This window comes from Anser anser (genome assembly GCF_964211835.1).
Source record: "Anser anser genome assembly, chromosome: 28".
In the NCBI taxonomy this organism is placed as follows: Eukaryota; Metazoa; Chordata; class Aves; order Anseriformes; family Anatidae; genus Anser; species Anser anser.
In genome coordinates this window covers 3,883,576-3,907,648 of record NC_139749.1, presented here as the reverse complement: position 1 = coordinate 3,907,648, position 24,073 = coordinate 3,883,576, and the positions used below count along the sequence as shown (strand labels likewise).

At 72.7% G+C, this 24,073-nt stretch overlaps 5 protein-coding genes across 10 annotated transcripts in view; 4 read left to right on the top strand and 1 right to left on the bottom strand.

The window, feature by feature from the left end:
* Positions 1-669: 669 nt before the first annotated feature.
* On the top strand, positions 670-8,995 carry DEDD (death effector domain containing). The gene is made up of 5 exons (XM_083813312.1): positions 670-810; positions 5,101-5,464; positions 7,688-7,795; positions 8,069-8,215; positions 8,336-8,995. Exons 2-5 carry the CDS (start codon positions 5,140-5,142, stop codon positions 8,710-8,712), a joined length of 957 nt encoding a protein of 318 aa, XP_083669438.1. The 5' UTR covers positions 670-810; positions 5,101-5,139; the 3' UTR covers positions 8,713-8,995.
* Positions 8,996-9,699: 704 nt separating this feature from the next.
* NIT1 (nitrilase 1) lies at positions 9,700-12,292 on the bottom strand. Of its 5 annotated transcripts, none has more exons than XM_083813309.1 (7): positions 12,159-12,247; positions 11,403-11,441; positions 11,065-11,313; positions 10,878-10,981; positions 10,645-10,778; positions 10,405-10,530; positions 9,700-10,295 (listed from the first exon to the last, which is right to left on the bottom strand). In XM_083813309.1, exons 3-7 carry the CDS (start codon positions 11,301-11,303, stop codon positions 10,026-10,028), a joined length of 873 nt encoding a protein of 290 aa, XP_083669435.1. In that variant the 5' UTR covers positions 11,304-11,313; positions 11,403-11,441; positions 12,159-12,247; the 3' UTR covers positions 9,700-10,025. The 5 variants fall into 5 exon arrangements, with proteins under 5 accessions (XP_083669435.1, XP_083669433.1, XP_083669434.1 ...); XM_083813307.1 differs by having other exon boundaries at positions 11,403-11,477; positions 12,137-12,245; XM_083813308.1 differs by having other exon boundaries at positions 11,403-11,477; positions 12,159-12,239.
* On the top strand, positions 12,275-13,777 carry PFDN2 (prefoldin subunit 2). The gene is made up of 4 exons (XM_083813313.1): positions 12,275-12,416; positions 12,524-12,612; positions 13,267-13,390; positions 13,484-13,777. Exons 1-4 carry the CDS (start codon positions 12,342-12,344, stop codon positions 13,655-13,657), a joined length of 462 nt encoding a protein of 153 aa, XP_083669439.1. The 5' UTR covers positions 12,275-12,341; the 3' UTR covers positions 13,658-13,777.
* A 605-nt stretch (positions 13,778-14,382) lies between these two features.
* On the top strand, positions 14,383-18,814 carry LOC310887393 (V-type proton ATPase catalytic subunit A-like). The gene is given in 15 exon segments (XM_083813301.1): positions 14,383-14,594; positions 14,699-14,827; positions 15,327-15,541; positions 15,620-15,757; positions 15,833-15,984; positions 16,495-16,657; positions 16,735-16,843; positions 16,950-17,072; positions 17,175-17,289; positions 17,378-17,441; positions 17,522-17,725; positions 18,220-18,314; positions 18,388-18,419; positions 18,422-18,558; positions 18,663-18,814. Coding segments are annotated over 15 exon segments (1,851 nt in total). The 5' UTR covers positions 14,383-14,512; the 3' UTR covers positions 18,756-18,814.
* A 994-nt stretch (positions 18,815-19,808) lies between these two features.
* LOC310887392 (lens fiber membrane intrinsic protein-like) overlaps positions 19,809-24,073 on the top strand; it is a 9,365-nt gene continuing 5,100 nt past the window's right edge. The window contains exons 1-4 of one of the 2 annotated variants that reach the window (XR_014575722.1): positions 19,809-19,909; positions 21,283-21,639; positions 22,460-22,818; positions 22,883-24,005. The gene's annotated coding sequence lies outside the window, so the exon portion shown is untranslated. Of the gene's footprint in view, positions 19,910-21,282; positions 21,640-22,459; positions 22,819-22,882; positions 24,006-24,073 lie in introns of those variants that run through there. The other variant, XM_083813300.1, reaches the window with a different exon arrangement.

Here is a 24,073-nt window from a genome sequence, read left to right as displayed (position 1 = left end):
TTTGCGCCGAGCTGCGGGCAGGGCCGAGGCCTCGGGGCGGGCGCAGGGCTCCTGGCGGTGCTGGCGGCCGCGACAAACGTCGGGCGGCGCGGCCGGGCGCTGAGCACCCCCCCTGCACCGGGGGGGCCCTGCTGGGGATAAGCCAGGCCTAAGGAGCCGGGGCAGCGAGGCCAGGCGCGGAGCCGTGACCGTGAGTGCCGGAGAAGGGATGGGCTGAGTTCTGCAGCAGCAGCCCGCTCCACGATCCCTTCTCTTGGCTTGTATTGTGGTGTTTTTTTTTTTTCGGTAACGTAACCTGGCTCAGTTTCTGGAGGAGTCGTTAGCAGGCAAAGAGGGGTTTAAGGTGCTGGGAGCAGGCCGCCCCTCGGCCCGTGCGGGCGGCGTGAGGAGGGAGCGGGGCTCGCTCTGCACCGAACGGGGCCTGTGACCGGAGCGGCCCGGGGAGCGCGAGGCTGGGCCTGGACTTTCCTCCTCCCCCGTGCCCATAAGTTATTTCAGGGTGAAGTAGGGAAAAGAAGGTTTGAGCTGTTGGAAGGGAACGCCAACAAAAGGACTCTTGGGTGGCTTCTGGCAAGTCTACCAGCTCGAGTAGCGAACTCCGAGACCCGACGCTGGAAGTTTGGCTCCCCTGGCACAAGAGCCGTCCGCGAAACTCTCTGCGGGAGCCCAGGCGGTGGTGTCGGGGGGTTTACGTAAAAAGCCAAGGAGAAAAGGGGATAGAAGACTTCGTAACAGTGCTCGCGTGGCTGCTGTGCTCAAATCGCCGCGCCAGAGCGGATACAAGCGAGACCCGCAGAGCTCCTCGTGCAGGTTGGTGCCCCTCCGTCGGGTTGTTCCCTGACCTGTGCCCCTTCCTCGCTCGTGGAGGGGACGGCGCCCGCCTTCCGCGCCGGGGCAGAGGGGGGGCCGGGGGTCGGGTTCGTGCCGCGGGAGCCGCGTCGTGGCCGGCCCCAAAGCTCGGGAGCTGTGGCCGAGGCGCAGCGCTCGCGGGTGGCCCCGCGCTGGGAGGGGGGCAGGCTGCTGCCCGCAGGGGCTGCTGGTGGCAAAAAGGGGCCGGGCGCCTCGAGGTGCCGCTGCCGGTGGCGGTGATGCTGCCGGTGGCGCGTCCCCTGCCCGTGCCTCGGTTTCCGTGGCCCGAGCGCTGTCAGGGCGCTGCCTGCCGGCGGCCGAGCGGCTCCAGCGCGCCGTGGGGCTGCCTTCCCTGAAGGGGAGGGGGGGAAAGGGAAGAAAGAAAAAAAAAAAAAAGGTGAATTTTCTGGTTCTTTCCACGCGGTTCTGGTTTCGGTTCTGCCTGCAGCCGGTGCTGGGCCCTGGCACAGGACGCGTCGGGCGCGGTGCGCGCGCAGCCTTGGCGCCCCGCCGCTTGCCCCAGACTTTGCCCCTGTGCGCGCCGCCCTCGGTGCTGCCCTGGGGTTTCCCTCCCTCCCGTTCCAGGCACGGTCCCGGCCGCGGTCCCGCCGGGCGGCGGTGCTGCTCCGCCTCAGCACCGTCCTTCTGGGGGGGCTGCGGCCCCGTGTCCCGACGGCCCCCCTTGTCCCAACGACGGGCGCCGCGGTGGGAGCCGAGGCTCCCGCGGGATTCCTGCCGTCGCCGCCGGGGGGCAGGGGTTAGAAGCAGGGGGGGCGTGAGCGAGGCGCTGAGGGGGAGCAGCAGCAGCCCCCCCCCAGCTCAGCGCTCCCGACTGCGCTCGGCCCCCCCCCAAGCAGTCGGTGGCACCGTTTTTACACCCGGCCGCCTCTCGCGGGGCCGCGAGCGCTTCGCCTGCTGACGTGAGCCCCGAGTGCAGGCGGCGTGGCCCGACGGCCCCTCCTCCGCGCCGCTGCCCCGTCCGCGTGCCTCGTGCGTGACGGCACGCGGCGCCGCCGCCGCGGGAACCGCCCTCGCAAGGGCTCGGGGTGCCCCTGAGGCGGTCCCGGCGGCGGCGGCAGCTCGGCCCGTCTTCTGCCGGCGACCCTGGGGACGTTTCCCCGGGGCTGGGACGCGTCCGCTCGGCCCCCGTGGGGGCTCTCAGGATCCCTCCTGAGCTCAGGCGCGCTGCCCCGGGGGCAGAGTGCCACGGGGCAAAGGCCAAAAGCCCTCCGAGGGGGCAGCCGCGGGTTCCTCGCGGTTCTTCTGCGCTTGGTTTGCCCCCTGCCCGGCGGGGCGAGGATACCCGCACCCCCTCCTAGCTACCTGCCTTGGCCCTGCCGGGGCCGTGCCCGTCCTTCACCCTCCTGGGACCTGGGGGCGTTTGCTGGCCCCGGGCCCCTCGCGGTGCTCCCGACCGGGATCGGTAAGGGCTGGTGGGGCACGGCCCCTGCCCCGGGAGCTGCCGGGCGGGTGGGGTGCTCCTGGCTGGGCTGTTCCCCCCCCGGTGTGCCCGGTGACGGGGAGCCCCTCGGGGCCGGGAGGCGCAGCGGGAGCACCCAGCCCGTCCCGTCCCGGGAGTCGCCTGCGAGCGCTTCGCCCGCCGAGGTACCGCTGAGCGAGGCGGCAGCGGAGGCGCTCGGTGGCCCCGTGGCGCCTGCTCTCGTGGCACGGTGCGCCGGGGCGAGCCCCTGGGGGAGCGAACCCCTGGGGGGCGAACCCCTGGGAGCAGAGCTCCAGCTCGCAGCCGGGCCCGGGGCGCGTGGCGGGGGCTCTTCCCCTGGCGTCGGGGCCCAAACCTCGCGGTGAAGCGAGGCACCCCGCGGAGACGGGCAGGGCTCGAGCCGACTGACTGCCGAGCGCCTCGGCGGCCCCAGCAGCTCGTTTTTCCTGTTCACCCCCAAATTATTTTAATGATCCCCGAGCGCTTGGTGCGTCTCCTCCTGCCCATGCGCCGTGCTGCCCGCCGGTGCTGCCTGCCGGGGCCGAGCCAGCGCAGGGCGGGGGGCAGCAGCCCCGGGGCCGCCAGACCCCGCGCTCGCGGCGCCTCCGTGGCCTGCGGCCGCTCCTCGGGGCCATTTTTACGTTTCCTGAGGATTTGGGGTTTTCCTTGTGCTCTGCGGGGATGGGACCGGGAGGGCAGCCAGCCGCGGGCGCAGCGGGGACCTCGGCCGAGTCGTGGCCGCAGGAATCCCCCGCTCGAAGGCAAATCCCACAGCTTGCTGCGGCCGTGGGTGGCGCAGCTCTGGGAGCTGCCCCCCGGGACCCGGCGGCTCCCCCCCTCCCCAAAATGAGCCTTGTCCCGCTCAGTCCCTTCTGGTTCAGCCCGGGCGGCGCGAGGTACCGCGAACAGACGGTCTGCCTGATCCCTGCCCCGCGTTTCAAACAGCTCGGGGCCCGACCCCGAGCCCCTCTCGGCGCGGGGGATCCAAAAACCCGCCCCAAAAGCAGATCCAGGGCACGAGCGCTCGGGGGCTGGGCGGCGAGGTGGGACCCGAGCGCCCGGGCCGGTGGTGGCGGTGCCGGGCTCTGGGTGGCTTCCCTGCCTTCGGCCCGGGGCAGGCGAGCGGAGCGCGGCTCCCCGGGGACGGAGGTCGGGGCTGCGGGGGCCCCGTGCCGCTGCCGGGCCCCGGGGCGAGGCGAGGGCGCGCTCGGCTTTTCGCGGAGAGCTGGCGGCCGCCCCGAGCCGCCCGCGCTCGTCGCCTCTCCCCCCGCCCGCCGCCGGTGGCGCGTGAGCGTGCGGGGGGTATTTATAGGCTGCCTTGCGACACCCGGGGCCAGCAGCGCAATACCGAGACGCCAACTAGCGCGGGCGAAGTCTGTATTTCAACAAAAAAAAAGAAAAAAAAAGCCACGGCTACCACCAGAACAACCCCCAGCGGGGCGAGGGCGAGGGGCCGCGGTGGCGCTGCCCGCTGTCCCCCGGCCCCGCCGCGGCTCCGTCAGGGGACGTTGCACAACGCGGCGCCCTCCCTGTCCCTGCCGCAGCGGCGTCACCGCACGCGCCCCGTTGCAGCCGTTTGGATTTCGCAGCAGGAACCAAACCCCTCGGACCCCTCCAAACCCCACCGGCGCCCCGCCGCGCCCCCAGCAGGGCCCGGGCAGCTCCCGCGGAGCACCGAGGGGCCTCCCGGGGCCTCGGGATGAGCCCGGCCGTGAGTCCCGGCGGCACCGGGGCGGGCGGGGGGGCTCCCGTGTTTGCGCCGTTGCTGTTTTGGGAGCTGGAGCCGCACGAAGCCGCCCCTCGGCGGGGTTCTGGCGTGCGGGTGGGGCCGCTCGGAGCGGGGGGGGCCGTGGCTATGGGCGCCGCCCCGGCACCGAACAGGTGGATTTGCCCAGGGGGGACGGCGAGAATTGCGGCGAATCCCACTTTTTTTCCAACCTTTTCCTGAGTTTAACCCCCCCGCGGGTCGCTCGAAGCGCCCGTGCCTGCGCTGGTCCCGGGTGCTGGGCAGGCTGGAGGGCCGGGCGCTGTGTCCGAGCTGGAGATGGGTGCCAGGCACGCACAAAGTGCAGTGCTGGGGTGCAGAGCTCCCCTCCCGGCCCCCTCGTGTCCTTCCCCTCGGCGCCGCCTGGCCCTGCGCTTCGTCTCGGCCCGCCGGGAGCTGTGCCGCTGCGGCCTCGGAAGCCCCGAGACGTTGGGGTGCTGCCTTTTGGTGTGAAAACCCCGCTTTTGGCACAAAGGCGGATCGAGGAGGGGCCAGAAGCGCCGCCAAGTGTCAGCGTCGCGGCCCCGGCGTCTCGCTGCTCGAGGGTCCCCCGGGAGAGCCCGCCTCGGCGGAGCAGCCCGAGGCCTGCCGGCGGCCGTCGCTCCTCGCTCGATGCCCCGGCACGGTACCGGCGGCTGTGCCCGGCGGCTCCCTGAGGCCGGCGCCCGTCGGGGAGCACCTCGGGGCGCGGGGCCGCATCCTGGGGGTCCCTGCGAGTCACCGGCGTTATCGCCGCGGGCGTCGGGCTCGTGCCGTAGCGTGCCGGGGACCGGCCGGTGTCCGCAGGGCTCGGGGCGGCCGCCGCTGCCCGGGTTTGGCTTCTAACGCTCAGCGTTGCTGCCGAGCCGGGGAGGGGGCACGTCGGGGAGCGGGGGCCGAGCTGGGGGGTGCGCAGGTCGGTTGCCCCCCGGTTGGCCGGCAGCACGGCGATGCTGGCCCCGGGTGGGGGCACTCGGTGGGCGCGGGGTAGAGAAGCCAAGGGTGGGATTTCTGTGCCGGCGGGGGCTGGATTCGAGCCCGTGGCCCCCCCCTCTTTGTCTTCCAGGGCCGAGCGCTGGGCGCGGCGTGCCGGCGGCGGGCGAGGATGGCGGCCTTCAAGCGCAGCCGCGCGCAGGCCTGGCCGGAGGAGCGGGGCGACCGGGAGCACGGGCTCTACAGCCTGCACCGCATGTTCGACATCGTGGGCACCCACCTGACCCACCGCGACGTGCGCGTGCTCTCCTTCCTCTTCGTGGACGTCATCGACGACTACGAGAGGGGGATGATCCGCAGCGGCCGGGACTTCTTGCTGGCGCTGGAGCGGCAGGGCCGCTGCGACGAGACCAACTTCCGGCAGGTGCTGCAGCTGCTGCGCATCATCACGCGCCACGACCTGCTGCCCTACGTCACCCTCAAGCGGCGACGGGCCGGTGAGTGCCCCCCGACCCCCCCTCACCGGGGGCCGCGGCCCCAAACGCGCCTCCCCCCGGAGCGGCGTCCCCGCGGCGCTCCCCTTCCTGCTCCCCGTTTTCGCCCCCACCCCGCTCGGTGCCGCTTGTTCTGAGCCTGGCTCGTGGACCCGAGCGGCGACTCCTCGCCTGATCAAATCCGGGTGAATTTGGTGCGTTTCGGGTCATTGTTAAGCTTCCAGGCGGGTGAGCCGACTTCTTTTCCCCCGCCGGCTCGGCCCTGGGCCTTTTTTTGGGCCAAAACCTCGCTTCGAGGAACCTCGCCCAGGTTGACCAGAGCCAGAGGAGCCGAGGAGTGCCCGCTGGTCGCAGGGGGCGTGTGAGGCAGCCGCTTCAGCGGGATTCTGCCTCCACAATTTGCGTTTTTCTTTTTAGACGAGGATAATTGGGCTTTCTTGGCAGTCCTGGGCTGCTGAGTCTCCCTGGTTTCTGCTCACGCCGTGGGCAAGCGCGATGGCAGCGCTCGGGGAAGCGGGGAGGGCGAGTAGAGGCGGGCACTGAACTCCCGGTTATGGGGTGAGAGGCAGCGGGGGCTCACAGGTGCGTTCAGGGCCCGTCGTGCCGGTGCTGAACAACCCCGGTGAGGGGGGGTTAAACCCCAGCCAAGGAGCCTCAAAAATGATCCGTGCTCCGGCTGCGTGGGTCTGGGGAGGTTTCCACCCGAATGGAGCCGTGCGGGGGTGGCGCGGAGCCGGCGCCGTGCCGGGACACGGCAGGGGTCAGGCGCGGCCTCCCCGAGTTCGCGCAGGGCTCGGGGCACGAACGCTCGTGCCGCAGCGCTCGGTGTGTGCCTCTCGGGGAGCTTTCCGCTTGTTTTGAGCAAAAAAAAAAACAAACCCGGAGCGCGGGGGGGGCTTCGCTGCTCCCGGTCGCACGCAGCAGGGGGCCGGAGGTCAGCGTTGGGCGCGCTGCCACGGCCGTGGGAGGCGGCGCCCCGTGCTCGCGGGGCTCTGCTCCTGCCGCTTGTCCGGCCCCGTTTGGGTGGGAATGGATTAATTAAACGCAAAAACGGCGTTTCAGGGAGCGCCGGGGAGAGAGGCAGCTCGCGCGGGGCTTGGGGCACGCGGCGCTTTGCGTTAGAAAGAGGACGGGTGGGTTAAAGGAAGCCTCCTCGCGGATGGGGCTCTGCCCCCCCCCCCGCAGCCCCTCCCGGGGCACGTCTCTGCGCCTCGTCCTCCTGCACAGCCCCAAAAAGGAGCAAAATCAGCCCGGGGTTGGCGGGGGGGGAAGGCGGGGAGCGGCGCTGGGAGCCCTGCGGGACGGGAGGGATCCTGGAGTCACCAAACACCCTCGTGGGGACCGGGGCCGGCTCCCGAGGACCACCCAAAAACCAGGTGCGTGTCCCCGCGGCTCTGTCGCGGCGGGGATGGGCAGCCCCGGGCCGGCCCCACTGCGACGGAAACGCCTCGAAAAAGCTCCTCGAGGCCCTGGCTGCGCGCGCGCGCGTCCCGCCAGCGCGGGTTTCGCGGCTCGCCCTAGGGCTGCGCGGGTACCGAGAGCTGACACCGGCTGCCGCGGCTGGGTGACGGTGAGCTCGTCTCGAGGCCCGTCGGGACGTCGGGTCCCACGCAGGGGGCTCGACCCGGAGCCCTCGGAACTTTGGGGACCCGTGCGGGGGCCTGAAGCGAGTCCAGGGCCGCCCCCCGTGGCTGTGCTGCCGGCGACCGCGGCGCTGCCCGCCCTGCCACGGGCTCGTCCCCGGGGCCACGCGTGCAGCGGCGTTGGGAGCGGGCTGCGCCGAGCCGGGTGCTGCGAGTAGCTATGGTAACGTGCAAGTGGCCTTTCCCACGCAGCGCTGTCGGGTTTTTTTTTTGAGTGTTTGGCTCTAAAATGGAGTTTTTCCGAGAGGACCGGCCGAGCCGTGGCCGTTCCCGGTGCGTGGCGCCGCTGGGGAGCGCCGGTGCCGGGTGCCGGCGAGCGGCGCCGCTGGGGCTGGGGGGGCCGGGCGCCCTCGGTGGCTGAAGGCGCTATCTTTACGCGAGTTTGGGCTTTATTTTTTAAACAAGACGCCTGTAAGCGTAGCGCTGCATCCTTCCCAAGCGCTGCATCCTTCCCAAGGCTGATCTGCGCGCCGGGGGAAGACGCCGTGGGCACTGGGCAGCGGTTCGTGTCGGTGCCTGCCGCCTCGGGGGGGGCCTGCTGTGCCCCCCCCCACCAACAAGAGGCACCTCCCCTCTCCCGCAGTGTGCCCGGACCTGGTGGACAAGTACCTGGAGGAGACATCCATCCGCTACGTGACGCCCCGGGCTCACAGCGACGCGGAGCACGGCCTCGGCCACCCCCACAAATCAGGTGAGCGCCGCATGCGGGTGGGATTTGGGGCCCCCAGGGGGGTCCGGCCAGCAGGGACTCATCCGGACCAGCGCTGCCGCCCTGCCTGTGTCTGATCCCCCTCACCCCTCACCCTCACGGGTGTCGTCCCAGGGGAAACCGCCCCTGGTGTTTGCCCCCCACCTGCGGGCTGCCCACGGGGACTGCGTTAAAGCTTCGGGCGCGTTACGAGAGCTTCACCAGGGCCCGGGGGGGTCCCGGCCGCAGCCCTGAGCCGCCCCCGTCTCCGAGCAGTGCCTCCCCACCACCCCGTGGTCTGCTGCTCCTCGGCGGGGCCGCAGATCTGCACCAAGAGGCCCGGCCGCGGCAGGGCCCCGCTCAGCAGCCAGCGCAAGCGGAGGAAGTCGGTGACGCCGGACCCGAAGGAGAAGCAGACCTGTGGTAAGAGGGGGGGTGGGTGGGCTCCCGGCCCCACGCCGGGGCTGGAGGGGGGGTTGCAGCGCCTCTCCCCCTGCCCCGGGAGCACGGGGCCGGCGCGCTGAGTGTCCCCGCTGCCCGCAGACATCCGCCTGCGAGTCCGAGCCGAGTACTGCCAGCACGAGACGGCGCTTCAGGGCAACGTCTTCTCCAACAAGCAGGACCCCCTGGAGCGCCAGTTCGAGCGCTTCAACCAGGCCAACACCATCCTCAAGTCCCGGGACCTGGGCTCCATCATCTGTGACATAAAGTTCTCAGAGCTCACCTACCTCGACGCGTTCTGGCGCGACTACATCAACGGCTCGTTGCTGGAGGCCCTCAAGGGCGTCTTCATCACGGACTCGCTCAAGCAAGCCGTGGGCCACGAAGCCATCAAACTGCTGGTCAATGTGGACGAGGAGGACTACGAGGTCGGGCGCCAGAAACTCCTGAGGAACTTGATGCTGCAGACGGCCCCCTGACGCCCGGCTGCCGGTGGGATCCGAGCTTTTCTTCCCTGTTTCTCGTTTTTCTAAAAAGAAAAGGAAGAGATCGTTTAACTCCCCCGCTGGACTCCCGCCTGGCTGGGTGCGGCCGTGGGGCCCGGCGCGGCGCGAGGAGCTGGGCCGGAGCCGGGAGCCGCGGGGAGCGCCGGAGGCTTACGTGTTCTCACCCCTTTCCTGTCCTGTCACCTTCTCTCTTGCTTTGTTTCCTTTTTCTCTTTTATTTTGTATCCATTAAAAGAAAAAAAAAAAAAGGCAAAAATCCCGCCTGGGGCGCGTCAGTGTCAGAGCGGGCGAGCGGCGAGCACGGGGGCTCGGAACGGGGGGGTGGGGGGGTGGGGGGCTTCGCCCTGCCCCTGCGCCACCGTCCCCGCGGGCCTGGCAGCGGGCTCTGCGCGGGGCTGGCTGGTGCCGGCCGGGCAGAATCCGGCCCGTTTCTCCCCAAAACGCCGCCCCAGCGCCTCCCCCGTGGGTTTCTCAGGAGTCGAACCGCCCCTCGCCCAGGCTGCCTCGGGACCATGTGCCTTCGTGCCCCCTCCTGCTGGGGCCAGGGGGAGCACCCGCTGGGACCCCTGCCCGTCCCCTCCGCCTCGTCCCTCCCCTCTCCTGCCGGCAACTGGGCCAAACGGGGCCGCGGGGGGGGGCCAGCCCCGCCTGTTGCTGGCAGCAGGCAGCGCGGTCCCTGCCCGCACGTGTTGGCGCGCAGCCGGCAGCGTGCCGGCCTTTGGCCGCGTCCAGGCGTGACCGGCACCGCCGCCTGCTTCCTCTGCCTGCTGCCGGGGGGGGGCCCGGGGGGGGATTTTTCCAGCTCCACCCCAATTTTGCGGTTTTTCTCCCCAGCCCTGCTCGGCTGGAGGCTGCTCTCCCCCTGCCCCAGCAGCGCGGGGGGGCTGCCTGTGGTTCCCCTCCCCGTCACCAGCGTGCCCCCCCCCCACTGCTTACGGCCGCTCCTGGCACACCTTGGTGTAATTTCTGTGACTTCTGTATTTTTTAAACCTCGATATAACAGTCATATGCCCTGTGTAGCTTTCGGTTTTCTTCAAATAAACATCTACCGCAGCGCCTGGCTCCTTCCTTCCCCGCCCCGTGCTGCGGGGGCTTGGGGGGGGGCTCCAAAAAGCGGGGAGCACCCCCCGGGGGGGGGGGGCCACGAGGCACGGGGTGAGCCCTGAGTGCGTGTTCCTGCCCCAGCTGCTGCCTTTTGGGGGAGAAACCGCCCGAAACGGAGTGGATCCAGCCTGGCTCCGGTTTTGGGGTGGGCCCGGCGGGGTCGTTGGTGCCGGGGGGGGGGCTCAGGGCGTCGCGGGCAGCCCCACGGTGCCGTAGAGGTCAGGCCGCCGGTGCTCCTGCACCGGGATCTCGCGGCGGACGCGCTGCAGGTACTCGAGGTCGATCTCGGCGTAGCAGAGCCCCGGCCCCTCGCCGCGCTGCGCCACCACCGTGCCCCAGGGGTCGACCACCAGCGTGTGCCCGTAGGAGGCGCGGCCCTCGTGGTTCCTGCCCGTCTGCGCCGCCGCCACCACGTAGCACTGGCTCTCGATGGCCCGCGCCCGCAGCAGCACCTGGGGGGGGGGACACGCGGGATGGCGCCACGGCCCTGCCGCCTGCCCCCGAGGCTGAAATCCCCCCCCGGGAGGGGCTTTTAAAGCTACCCCCGGGGGCAGAGCTCACCTCCCAGTGCGCGGAGCCCGTGGTGACGGTGAAGGCCGAGGGGTAGGTGAGGATCTCGGCCCCGGCTCGCCGCAGCGCCAGCGAGATCTCGGGGAAGCGCAGGTCGTAGCAGATGGAGAGCCCGAGCTGGGGGGGGACGCGGAGGGGACATGAGCGAGGGCACGGGACCGGGGCGAGGACGCGGTTAAGGGACAGCAGCGGGAGGGGGAGCCCCCGGCGGCGCCCCCGGCCACCCCGTACCTTCCCGGCCGGCGTGCTGACCGGGGGCACGATCTCGGTGCCGCGGTTGGTGAAGCCGCTCTCCTTCATGGTGACGCGCCCCTCCAGCTCCACGTCACACAGGTGGGTCTTCCTGTAGGCGGCCACCACGCGCCCTGGGGGGGACAAGGAGGCACAAAGCGGGTGCGGGGTGGGGGGGGACGGACGTGCACCCTGGGGTGCCCGCTCCGCGGGGCCGGGCCGGGGTCTCTCACCTGCGGGGTCCAGCAGCGCGTGGCAGTTGTAAATGCGCTGCGTGGCCGCCCAGTCCCGCCCGCGCTCGTGGAAGCCGCCCAGGGACAGCCACACGCCGCAGTCCCTGCGGGGACAGCCCCGACGTCACCCCCACGGCCACCGGGGCCGCGCCGGCGTCGCCCAGGGGCGGGGGGGGGGGGCCCCTACCTGGCCAGCCGCGCGTAGCGCCCCATCAGGTCCCCGTCCAGGCCCTCGGCCAGGCTGAGCGTCTCCGCCGGGTCGCGGCCGATGTAGTCGAAGCCCTCGGGGAGGAAGACGAGGCAGGCGCCGCGCCGAGCCGCCTCCCGCACCAGCGCGGCGCAGGCGGCGAAGTTGAGCTCCTTGTCGGGCGTGGAGGTGACCTGGCCCACGGCCACCAGCGGCTTCGGCCCCGGGGGCCCCGCCATGGCCCGGCGGCTGCGGCACAGCCGGGTCAGGGACCGCGACGGGTCCCGGGGACCCCTCGGTCGCCCCCCCCCACACTCCCCCCCTTGTAGCCGGGGTACCTGCGCGGGGGGCCGGGGAGCTGCGGGGGTCTGCAGAGGCTGCGGGGCAGGAGGAGCCGGGGCACCGCTCTCAGCCTGGGGGGGGGGCCGGGAGGGGGGCGCTGGGACCCCACCGGGGGTTGTGGCCCCCAGGGCACCCACCTGGGGCTGAGGGGGCGGCACCGGCCCCGTGTAGGGGCCTGGCTCCAGCTCCCCCCCCCCCCAACTGCCCCCAGGCCCCACGAGACCCCCCCAGTCCCCCCCAGAGGCTCCCGACAGCCCCGAATTGCCCCAGATCCTCTGGGGCAGCCCCAGTTGGCCTCCAGCTCCCCCCAGCTCCCCCGGGCCCCCCCCAACTGCCCCCAAGTGCCCGCAGACGCTCCTCACACCCCGCTCCCCCCAACTGCCCCCAGGACCCCTCCAATTGCCCTCAGGACCCCCCCGATTGCCCCCCTACACCCCCCCCAATTACCCCCAGGACCCCTCCAATTGCCCTCAGGACCCCACCAACCGCCCCCAGGACCCCCATAGCTGCCCCCAGGACCCAACTGACCCCAGGACCCCTCCCGATTTGCCCCCAGGACCCCCTCAAATGCCCCCTACACCCCCCCCAATTACCCCCAGGACCCCCCCGCTGCCCCCAGGACCCCCCCAACTCCCCCCAAGACCCTCCCGATTGCCCCTAGGACCCCCAGGTACACCCAGGCCACCCCCGTGCCGCCCCAAGCCCACCCTAGGGCCCCCCCGCCCCGTACATGCCCCGCCGCCGGCACCGACCCGGAGGCCGCGGGCAAAGTCCCCCCCGCCGCTGCCCGCACCCAAGATGGCGCCGGCGCCGCCTCAGCGGGCAGCGCCGCTGCCCTCAGCCAAGATGGCGCCGGGCCGAGCCTCGCCCCCGAGCCCCGCTTCCGGCCGGCGGCGGAAGGGGCGGGGCCCGGGGGGCGGCGGGGGAGGGGGACGATGGCGGACGGCGCGAGGGGGCGGCCCGGGGCGGCGGCGGCGGCGCCCGGCGGGAAGGGGCTGACGGCGGAGCAGGTCCGGGGGGCGGGGCCGGGCCGGGGCCCGGGGGGCACCGGGGGGGGCATCGGGGGGGGGCACCGGGGGGATCCCGGCCCCCCCTGACCGCCCCCCCCCCCCCGCAGGTGGTGGCCCGGTTCAACCGGCTGCGGCAGGAGCAGCGCGGGCTGGCCTCCAAGGCCGCCGAGCTGGAGCTGGAGCTCAACGAGCACGGGTGGGGGCACCGGGGGGGGCACGGGGGGAACGGGGGTGTGAGGGGGGGGGGTCCTGGGGGTGTGAGAGGGACACGGGGGGGGCCGGGGGGGACACCGGGGGGGGCACCGGGGGGAACGGGGGTGTGAGGGGGGGGTCCTGGAGGTGTGAGGGGGACACGGGGGGGGGCCGGGGGGTCAGGCAGGGATGTGAAGGGGACACGGGGGGGGGCACCGGGGGGAATGGGGGGGGTCCCGGGGGTGTGGGGGGACGCCGGGGGCAGGGAGGGGGGGGTGAAGGGGACCTGGGGGGCGGGGGGAGGGGGACACCGGAGGTACCGGGGGGGGTCCTGGGGGTGTGAAGGGGACACGGGGTGGGGGGGGCACAGGGGGGACCCCGGGGATGTGAAGGGGATGTGGGGGGGGAGGACAGGGGGGTTGGAAGGGGAGACACGGGGGGGGACACTGGGGATGCGAAGGGGACACGGGGGGGGGTGAAGGGGACACGGGGCAAGGGGAGCACCGGGGGGACCCGGGGGATGTGAAAGAGGCGTGAGGTGGGTGAAGGGGACAGAGGGGGGGACCTCGGGGACGTGGGGGTTTGGGGAGGAGCCCTGGGGGGTGCAGGGGGGTCCCGTCCCCTGCCCCCCCCCCCAGCAGCGCGGCGCTGTGCCCAGGCTGGTGATCGAGACGCTGCGCGAGGTGGACCCCACGCGGCGCTGCTACCGCATGGTGGGCGGCGTGCTGGTCGAGAGGACCGTCAAGGAGGTGCTGCCCGCGCTGGAGAGCAACCGCGAGCAGGTGAGGGACCCCGGGGGGGCTCCCCGGGACCCCGGCACCCCCCCACGCCGTGCCACGGCCCCTGACCCCCCCCCTCCCCGGCTCTTCCCCCAGATCAGCAAAATCCTGGAGACGCTGAGCCAGCAGCTGCAGAGCAAGGGCCGGGAGCTGAACGAGTTCCGCGAGAAGCACAACATCCGCCTGCTGGGCGAGGACGACCCCCGGCAGCCCCCCAAGGAGGGCGCCGAGGGGGCCAAGGGTGGCTCCGCCGGCGTCCTCGTCTCCTAGCGCCCCCGCCCTGTATCCCCTCCCCCCCCCCCGGTATTATTTCCCCCCTCCTGTTATTATTTCCCCTTGCTCGCTCGCTCTGTGAATTTTGGTAAATAAATTTGGGGGGTTTTGGGTCACGGCTGAGTGTCGGCGCCGCGTGGGGCGGGGACGGGGACGGGGCTGCCCTTGGCCACCCGCCCGTGACCGGCCTCGGCCGCCGCCTTCTCGCACCCGGCACCGCTCACAGCCGGGGCCGGGCGCGCCCCAGCCCCGTGTGGCAGCGGCCGCACACGCGTGTGTGCGGGGGGGACGCGTGGGCACGTTTGCACACACGTGTGCGTGCCCTTGGGGCGGTGCCGTCACTCGTGCCACCCCGGCTGGGGGCCCAGGGGACATCACAGTGGCCCCACAGCACCCGGTGGCACCCAGACCCATGGGTCCCCTTTTGTCCCCCCCCAACCCCCCAGGCATGTTCCTTCCCCCTGCGGGGACCTCGGGGGGGGGACACAGACAGGGCTGACACCAGAGGGGACGCTGGGGCTGGGGGGCGTGAGGCACCTTGGGGGGGACATGGGCGCTGTGGGCGAGCTGCCAGGAGGGGACGGGCACCGCTGGTGGCACCGGCTCGGCCGCGCTGTCCCTGCCACCGTCCCCACGGGTGCTGGCGCGTGCCGGCGCGTGCTGGCTCGGGGCACCCCTGGGTGCGGCGGGGGGGGGGGGGGGAAGGTGACAAGGCAGGGGGGCGGCTGTTGACTGTACACAGCCCGCGCCCGCGGGGACACCGGGCCCAGCCGGTTCCCCCGGGCCCCGCCGGCTCCGCGCGGTGCCTGCCCCCATATAAAGCGGGGGCCACCGGGGCCGGCGGGTGCCACCATGGAGGGGAGCGCGGTGCCACGGCTGGCCGAGGCCGAGCGGGAGAGCCTGCTGGGCGCCGTGCACGGCGTCTCGGGGCCCGGTACGGCCGCGTTTCGGGGTCCTGAGGGGGGGGCCATGGGGGGTGCAAGGGGGGGGGTGGGCTAGTGCTGGGGACGGGGCGGTGACGGCGCGGTGTCCCCGCAGTGGTGACGGCCACCCGCATGGCGGGGGCGGCCATGTACGAGCTGGTGCGCGTGGGGCACGCGGAGCTGGTGGGGGAGATCATCCGGCTGGAGGGGGACATGGCCACCCTGCAGGTCTACGAGGAGACCTGTATCCTTGCGGCACCGCCTGTCCCTGTCCCCTGTCCTCCCCTCCCCTCCCCTTCCTCCTGTCCTCCCACCCCGTCTTGTCCCTTCCCCTTCCCCGTCCCCTCCAGCCTCCTGCCCTGCCTCCCCCCCCCCCGTCCCCCTGTCCTTCCCCGTCCCTCCTGACCTTCTCTGTCCCCTCCATCCTTCCTTGTCGCCCGTCGTCCTCCCACCCCCTCGGTCTGCCCTTCCCTTCCTCCCCCGTCCCCCTCCCCTCTGTCCCTGTCCCCTCCCTTTTGTCCCTCCCCTGTCCTGCCCCGCTCCCCTGCCTCCTGTCCCCTCCCTGTCCCCCCGTCCTGCTCTGTGCCCTCCCTGCCCTTTCCCACCCTGTCCCCCGCCCCGGTCCCCGGTCCCCTTTCCCCCCCAAGTCCCCTGTCCCCCCCCAGTTCCCTGTCTCCCCCCAGTCCCCGCTCCCGTCCCTGTCCCGTCCCCCCCAGCGTGGCTTTTCCTGAGCGCGGGCGCAGCGGGGGTGCGGGTGGGGGACCCGGTGCTGCGCACGGGGCAGCCGCTCTCGGTGGAGCTGGGCCCCGGCATCCTGGGCTCCATCTTCGACGGGATCCAGCGCCCGCTGAAGGACATCGCCCAGCTCACCCGCAACATCTACATCCCGCGCGGCGTCAACGTCCCCGCGCTGCCGCGCCACCTCACCTGGGACTTCGTCCCCAGCAAGCACGTCCGGGTGAGCCCCCGCGGGGACAAGGGGACCCTTCCCCTCGTGGCGGGGGAGTCCCACGTCCTCACGGCCGCCCCGTGCCAGGTCGGGAGCCACGTCACCGGCGGTGACATCTACGGCACGGTCGCCGAGAACTCGCTCGTCCAGCACCAGATCATGGTGCCCCCCCGCAGCCGCGGCACCGTCACCCACATCGCGCCCCCGGGCCACTACAGCGTCTCCGTAAGGGCTGGCGGCGCGGGCGGGGGGGGGGGCCATGGGGTCCCACGTCCCCGCTGCCCCCCGTTGTCCCCGCAGGACGTGGTGCTGGAGCTGGACTTCGAGGGCAGCACGGAGAAGCTGACCATGATGCAGGTCTGGCCCGTCAGGCAGACCCGGCCCGTGGCCGAGAAGCTGACGGCGAACCACCCGCTGCTGACCGGGCAGCGCGTGCTGGACGCCCTCTTCCCGTAGGGACGGGGACGGGGCTGGGGAGAGGGGACGGGGCTGGGGACAGGAAGAGGGGATTGGGAGAGGGGATGGGGAGAGGGAACAAGGATGAAGAGAGGGGCAGGGACAGGGAGAGGCGACATGGAAGGGATGGGGATACAGGGACGGGGTGGGGATGGGGGACAAGGATGGGGACAGGAATATGGGGTGGGCTTGGGAACAGGGGGCAGGTGATGGGGATGTGGATAGGGCATGGGAACGGGGGACAGGGAGAGGGGACGTGGATGGGCACGGGGAATGGGGCTGAGGGACAGGAATGGGGACGGGGACGGGGTCAGGGAATGGGGTGAGCACAGGGGATGGGATTGGGGAAAGGGACAGGGATGGGGACAGTCCTACTGGGGAGGAAGGGAACAGCGCGGGGGTGCCGGTGAGTGACCAGGGATGGGGACAGGGACAGGGGGTGGCGGGGCCCATCCTGCCTCCGTGGGACCACAGCGGGGCCGTGTTGGGGACCGCCCTGTCCCCAGGTGCGTGCAGGGTGGCACCACGGCCATCCCGGGCGCCTTCGGCTGCGGCAAGACGGTCATCTCGCAGTCCCTGTCCAAGTACTCCAACAGCGACATCATCGTCTACGTGGGCTGCGGCGAGCGGGGCAACGAGATGTCCGAGGTGCTGCGGGACTTCCCCGAGGTGAGGCCGCGGGGCGCGGGGGCGCCGTGCCGGGGGCTCGTCCCCGAGCCGCGCGGTGACGGCGTCGCCGTCCCCAGCTGACCATGGAGGTGGACGGCAGGACGGAGAGCATCATGAAGCGCACCACGCTGGTGGCCAACACCTCCAACATGCCGGTGGCCGCCCGCGAGGCCTCCATCTACACCGGTGGGCCGGGGACGGCGGGGCTGTGGGTGGCCGCGGGTGCCCGCGGGGGCGGGTGCCGGCACGCCGGGGCCGTGCCGCCGGTGCCAGCCGCGTGCCGCCGGCGCAGGCATCACGCTGTCCGAGTACTTCCGCGACATGGGCCGCCACGTCAGCATGATGGCCGACTCCACCTCGCGCTGGGCCGAGGCGCTGCGTGAGATCTCGGGGCGCCTGGCCGAGATGCCGGCGGGTGAGCACCGGTCCCGGTTGTCCCCTTGGTCCCGGGCAGCCCCGAGGCCCCGGTGAGGGGCTGCGGTGCCCGCGGCGCCCCGCTGAGGCCGGCTCCTTGCAGACAGCGGGTACCCCGCGTACCTGGGCGCCCGCCTGGCTTCCTTCTACGAGCGCGCGGGGCGGGCGCGCTGCCTGGGCTCCCCCGGGCGCGAGGGCAGCGTCAGCATCGTCGGCGCGTGAGTTCCGAGGGTGCTGTGATGGGGGGGGACATGGTGGGGGCACGGGGACCCCCCTCCACAGCACCGAGCCCGCTGTCCCCTGCAGCGTGTCCCCGCCGGGAGGGGACTTCTCGGACCCCGTCACCTCGGCCACCCTGGGCATCGTGCAGGTGAGCGGGATGGCGGTGGGGGTCTCCTGGCCCAGGCGTGGCTCCCCCCCTGATTCCGGCCCCCCCCAAACTCCCCGTAGGTGTTCTGGGGGCTGGACAAGAAGCTGGCGCAGCGCAAGCACTTCCCCTCCGTCAACTGGCTGATCAGCTACAGCAAGTACCTGCGGGCGCTGGAGCCCCACTACGAGCGGCTGCACCCCGACTTCCCCGCCCTGCGCACCCGCGCCAAGGAGATCCTGCAGGAGGAGGAGGACCTGGCCGAGATCGTGCAGCTCGTGGGCAAGGTGGGGGGGCCGGGGGGGGCCGGGGATAAGAATGGGAACGGGACGGGGATGGAGATGGGGACAGGGAGAGGGTGGGGAGGGGATGGGGAAGGGGACGGGGATGGGAATGTGGTGGGAAGGGGACGGGGATGGGATGGGGTGGGGTGGGGTGGGGTGGGGATGGGGATTGGGACGGGGACCAGGAGGGGACAGAGATTGGGATGGGGATGGGATGGGACGCAGATGGGATTGGATGGGAGATATGGGATGACAGATACAGGATATGAAGGAGTGGGGCAGGGATGGGGAATAGGGGAAGAGCAGGAATGGGAAGAGGAAACGGGCTGGGAGAGGGGACGGGAAGGGACGGAGAGGCTGGGACAGGGGGCTACGGGGATGGGGAGGGGGACACGGGCTGGGGCTGGGGGAAGAAGGCACCCGGAGCTGGGGAGAGCTCGGCGAGGTGCCGAGCGGGGACAGAGCCCTTGGGGCCACCCAGGACCCGTCCCCCGCAGGCGTCCCTCGCCGAGGCCGACAAGGTGACGCTGGAGGTGGCGAAGCTCCTCAAGGACGACTTCCTGCAGCAGAACGGCTACTCGTCCTACGACAGGTACCGCGGCCCCCAGCCCCGCAGCCCCCCCGGAACCCCCCCCCGACCCCGTGCCTGCCCCCCCCTCCCCCAGGTTTTGCCCCTTCTACAAGACGGTGGGGATGCTGCACACATGATCACCTTCTACGACCTGGCGCGGCACGCCGTGGAGGCCACCGGCGCGGGCGAGCGCCGCGTCACCTGGGCCACCATCCGCGAGAACCTGGGGGACATCCTCTACAAGCTGAGCGCCATGAAGTTCAAGGTGCCGGGGGTGGGGGGGGGGGGCACACGGACGGATGGGGGGGGGGGTCGGAGAGGGTCGCGCTGCCATCGCGTCACCCCGTCCCCCCCCCCGCCTGTCCCCAGGACCCGGTGAAGGACGGCGAGGCCAACATCACGGCAGCCTTCGCGCAGCTCAACGAGGAGATGCAGGCGGCTTTCCGCAACCTGGAGGACTGAGGGAGGGGCGCGGGGCCCCCCCCGGTCCCCCCCCCCCCCGCCAATAAAAGCGCCGCGGCGTCGCCTCGCGTCCAGGTGTGGTTTCCCCCCCCCGGTGGATGGCAGCGTCCGGCCCCCCCCCCGCAGCGCTGGCACCGGACCCTCCCCGGGGGCTGTGGGGCTGGGGGGGGGGGCGGGCGCGCGGCTCCTTTTCCTGTTTTGGCGTAAAAATGGGGCTGGGAAGCTGGGTGGGGGTGTATCGCCTTTGGGTTGGGGGGTGCTTTTTTGGGGCGAAATGCAGGGATTTTGGCATTCAGCCACCCACGAGAAGCCGCCCGCTGAACCCGGGCAGCTTCGGCGCATGGGGGGGGGATGAGGACGAGCCGGCCACCAGTGTCCCCAGTGGGGACAGCGGCGGGACGCGGGGTGACAGAGCCACCCCCCCCCCAGCACCCCCTGGGGAACGCCCCGCTGGGGGCTGTGGGGATAAGGGAGCGGGGCTGGGGTGGCCCCAAGCGGGGCCGGGGGGGGGCCGGGGGGGCCTGGCCCTACGTGCAGCCAGGCCGGACGTCGGTGCTGGGCTGGGGATCCAGCGGCGCTGGGTTTGTTTGCGGGCTGCTATGGCAAAAATAACGGGGGGGGGGGGGGGGGATGAAGAGCCGCCCGCCACGTAGCCAGGCTGGATGCGGCCCCTGGGGCTGGGGGGGGCGAGGGGGGGGGCATACACAGCGTGCCCCCGGGGCAGGATTTATCCCCCCGGGGCAGGATTTGTCCCCCCGGGGCAGGATTTGTCCCCCTGGGGTCAGGATTTGTCCCCAGGACGCTTCCCCCCCCCCCTCCAGGATCGGGCTCCAGCTCTACAAGCGCTGGGTGTCCCCGGGGGGGGGGCAGGGGGGGGGCACATCCTTAATTTAGGTCCCTGCGTGCCCCCTCCCCGTCCTCCCCCGCCTGTATTTGCCCCCCCCCCTCCCCCCCGGTTCTCCCCGTGTCCCCTCGGCCCCGTTCCCCCCCCCCCCCCCCCCGGGTCCCGCCCAGAGGCCGCTCCCCCCCCGTCCCCCCCCGTCCCCCCCCCCCCGTCCCGGGCCGCCCCCGCCCGTCCCCGCCGCGCCGGAGCCGCCCGCAGATGTGGGTCCTGCTGCTGCCCCTCGGGCTGGGCCCGGCCCTGCTGCCCCCCGGTGGGTCCCGGCGCCGGGGGGCGCGGGGGGGGGCGGCGGCACCCGGGGGGCGCGGGGGACCCGGGGGGACCCGGGGGTGGTGGCACCCGGGGGGGGGGGGGGGGGGTGGCTGCGGGGGACACGCGGCGGGGAGGGGGGGGCCGGGGAAGCCCGGGGGGGTTGTGGGGGGGTCCCAGCCGTGTCCCCCTCCCTGTCCCTTCTCGCCCCCCCCCCGTCCCCGTCCCCGTCCCCTCCGTGCGCTGCCGACGGTCCCCGAGTGTCGCACAGCGGCGAGTCCCCGCCACGGCCACGCGGCGGGCTGGGGACAGTGCCAGCCCCGTGTCCCCCCCCCGCGGGCACTGACACCCCCGTGTCCCCCTCCCACAGACGGTGCCAGCCCCGTGTCCCCCCCCCGCGGGCACTGACACCCCCGTGTCCCCCCTCCCACAGACGGTGCCAGCCCCGTGTCCCCCCCCCGCGGGCAGTGCCAGCCCCGTGTCCCCCTCCCACAGACAGTGCCAGCCCCGTGTCCCCCCCCCGCGGGCACTGACACCCCCGTGTCCCCCCTCCCACAGACGGTGCCAGCCCCGTGTCCCCCCCCGCGGGCACTGACACCCCCGTGTCCCCCCTCCCACAGACGGTGCCAGCCCCGTGTCCCCCCCCCGCGGGCACTGACACCCCCGTGTCCCCCTCCCACAGACGGTGCCAGCCCCGTGTCCCCCCCCCGCGGGCAGTGCCAGCCCCGTGTCCCCCTCCCACAGACAGTGCCAGCCCCGTGTCCCCCCCCTGCGGGCAGTGCCAGCCCCGTGTCCCCCCCCCGCGGGCAGTGTCAGCCCCGTGTCCCCCCCCCGCGGGCAGTGACACCCCCGTGTCCCCCTCCCACAGACGGTGCCAGCCCCGTGTCCCCCCCCCTGCGGGCACTGACACCCCCATGTCCCCCTCCCACAGACAGTGCCAGCCCCGTGTCCCCCCCCCGCGGGCAGTGACACCCCCGTGTCCCCCTCCCACAGACGGTGCCAGCCCCGTGTCCCACCGCACCGTGTGTCCCCCCCCCGCGCCCACCCCATGGCACGGTGACAGTCCCCACCATCCCCCTGCATTGTGTCCCCCCCCCCCCCAGCCACACCGTGGGACAGTGCCAGCCCCGTGTCCCCCCCCCCGCGGGCAGTGCCAGCCCCGTGTCCCCCCTCCCACAGACAGTGCCAGCTCCGTGTCCCCCCTCACTGTGTCCCCCCCCATAACCGCCCCCTAGCCCAGTGCCACCCCCCCGTGTTCCACCGCTTTGCCCCCCCCCGCACCCACCACGGCACGGTGCCAGCACCCCCCGTCCCCCACCTTTGTGCCCCCCCCCCAGGGGGTGGCCGTGCAGGTGACAGCCCCCCCCTTGTCCCCAGGCGGCCCCACCGAGGCGGCGGGGGGGTGCAGCGCGTGCCGCAGCCCCCACCGGGGCCATGCCCAGGCCAACGGCACCCTGGGGGCCGCCGTCACCCTGGGGTGCCCGGGGGGGGGCGGCCACCTGGGCCCGCTGCTGGCTGTGCGCTGGCACTTCGGGGGGAGCCTGGTCTGCAGCCGGGGCCGCCTGGGCCCCCCCAGCTGCACCCCCCCGTACCGTGAGCGGGCCGGGCTGGGGGGGCCCGGCGGGGCGCTGCTGGTGCTGGGGGGGCTGCAGGCCGGGGACGGGGGCACCTATAGGTGCCTGCTGCTGGGCCGCGACGACTGCGCCTGCGGGGAGGTGACGCTGGAGCTCGGCGGTGCGAGCACGGGGGGGGGGGGTGGGGGGGGCACGGCGGGGGGCAGCCCCCCAGCACCGCGTCGGGTCGGAGGGGATGGGGTGGGGGGGTGGGAGCCCCCCACCGAGGGGTTGGGTCTGGGGGGTTGGGGGGGGGGCTATGGGGATGGGAATGGGGGGGCTCCCCAGCCTGGTATTGGGGTGGGGGGGTTGGGGGGGGGTCTGTGGGATGGGAACGTGGGAGCCCCCCACCCTGGTATAAGGTCTGGGGGGTTGGGGGGGGGTGGGGGGGGGTCTGTGGGATGGGAACGTGGGAGCCCCCCACTCTGGTATAAGGTCTGGGGGGGTTGGGGGGGGGTTGGGGGGGGGTCTGTGGGATGGGAAAATGGGAGCCCCCCACCCTGGTATAAGGTCTGGGGGGTTGGGGGGGGTTGGGGGGGTCTGTGGGATGGGAAAATGGGAGCCCCCCCCCACCCTGGTATTGGGGTTGGGGGGGATTGGGGGGTTCTGTGGGGATGGGGGGGCTTGGGGGGCGTCTGCGGGATGGGAACATGGGAGCCCCACACCCTGGTATTGGGGTTGGGGGGGCTGGGGGGGGTTGGGGAGGGCTGTGGGATGGGAACGTGGGAGCCCCCCGGTACTGGGTCTGTGGGGTTGGGGGGGGGGGGTGAAGGAGCCCCCCACCCTGGTATCGGGTCTGTGGGGTCGGGGGGGGTGCCCCTCCCCGTGGCGTTGGGTCAGTGGGGACGTGGGGTCGGGGGAGCCCCTCGCCCCGGCCTCAGTCTGTGGGGACGGGGGCAGCCCCCGAGTGTCCCCCCCCGTGTCCCCCCCCCCCCCCGCAGGTGTCCCCTGCAGCCGGCCCTGCTCCAGCGCCCCCCCTCGCGGTGCCTTCGGCCTCCTGCTGCTGCTGCTGCTGCCGGCCCTCACCCTGCGGCTGTGACGGGAGTGGGCGTGCAAGCGTGGGTGTGCAAGTGTGGGTGTGCAAGCGTGGGTGTGCAAGTGTGGGTGTGCAAGTGTGGGTGTGCAAGCGTGGGTGTGCAAGTGTGGGTGTGCAAATGTGTGTGCGTGTGGGTGGGTGTGCAAGTGTGGGTGTGCAAGTGTGGGCGTGCAAATGTGTGTGCGTGTGGGTGGGTGTGCAAGTGTGGGTGTGCAAATGTGGGTGTGCAAATGTGTGTGCGTGTGGGTGGGTGTGCAAGTGTGGGTGTGCAAGTGTGGGCGTGCAAATGTGTGTGCGTGTGGGTGGGTGTGCAAGTGTGGGTGTGCAGGTGTGCAAATGTGGGTGTGCAAATGTGTGTGCGTGTGGGTGGGTGTGCAAGTGTGGGTGTGCAAATGTGGCTGTGCAAGTGTGAGCGTGCAAACGTGAGCGTGAAAAGTGTGGGTGGGTGTGCATGCGTGGGCGTGCACCTGTGGGTGTGCACACGTCTGAGTGTGCACATGCGTGCGCATGTGTGAGTGTGCAAATGTGTGCACACACATGGGGGGGGGTGTGCACACGTAGGTGTGTCCTCTGCCTGCTTGTCCTGGACGTGTGTCCCCCCCCCCCCCCCCGGTGTGACCCCACTTGCAGGTGGGGCCACGCGTGTCCGCCTGCCAGGGCACACGCGTGTGGCACGTCCCCCCGGGGGTCACCAGGGGGCCAACACCTCCTCGCCCCTCCCCTGCTGTCGCCTGGTGCCACCCCCCCGGCCACAGCGCTTTTTGGGTCAAAAAAGCGGTGGAAACGGGGCAGAATGTGGGGAGATTTGGGGCGTGGTGCTTGCCCCGAGCGGCGGCGCCTGTCCCCAGCGTCCCCCGTGCCCCTGGTGTCTGCGCCCCCGGTGGCACCTTCCCCGGTGTCCCTGTCCCTGGTGCCCCCCACGCCCGCGGTGCCCCCGCTGTCCCCTGCCCCCCCCCCAGCTGCAGCCGTGTCCCCGGGGCGCTGGGGACAAGCCCGGCCTCGGCCGGGACTGATCCTGCCCACGGGGCCAGGACCCGCTGTCCCCGAGGTGCTGCCGCCCTGCCCTGGGGACGTGGGCCGGGGGGGGGACCCTGGGTGCCATTCCTCTTGTCCCCCCCCCCGCTGTCCCCAGCGTCCCCGCAGGCGGTCGACACACGGGGACGGGATTTTGCGGTGTCAGCCCCCGGGGGGGGGGGGGGGCCGCGGCACCCAGAGCACCCAGAGCCTTCCCAGCCTTTGTGTCCCCGGACAATGGCAGCGCCACGTGCGCCCGGGGGCCTTAACACCCCCCCACCCCCCCCCCCCCGCCACATCCCCATCACCCATCGGCCGGGACGGACGGACGGAGGGACGGACGGAGGGACGGCCATGGGGCACCCCGCTGGCGGGTGCTGAAGGAGGGTGAGTGGCCACCAAGCCCCTGTCCCCACCCCGCCACCTGCCACCCAGAGGTGACGCCCCCTGGGTCCCCACGGTGTCCCCTGGAGATGCCACCCTGGGTACCCCTGGTGTCCCCAGG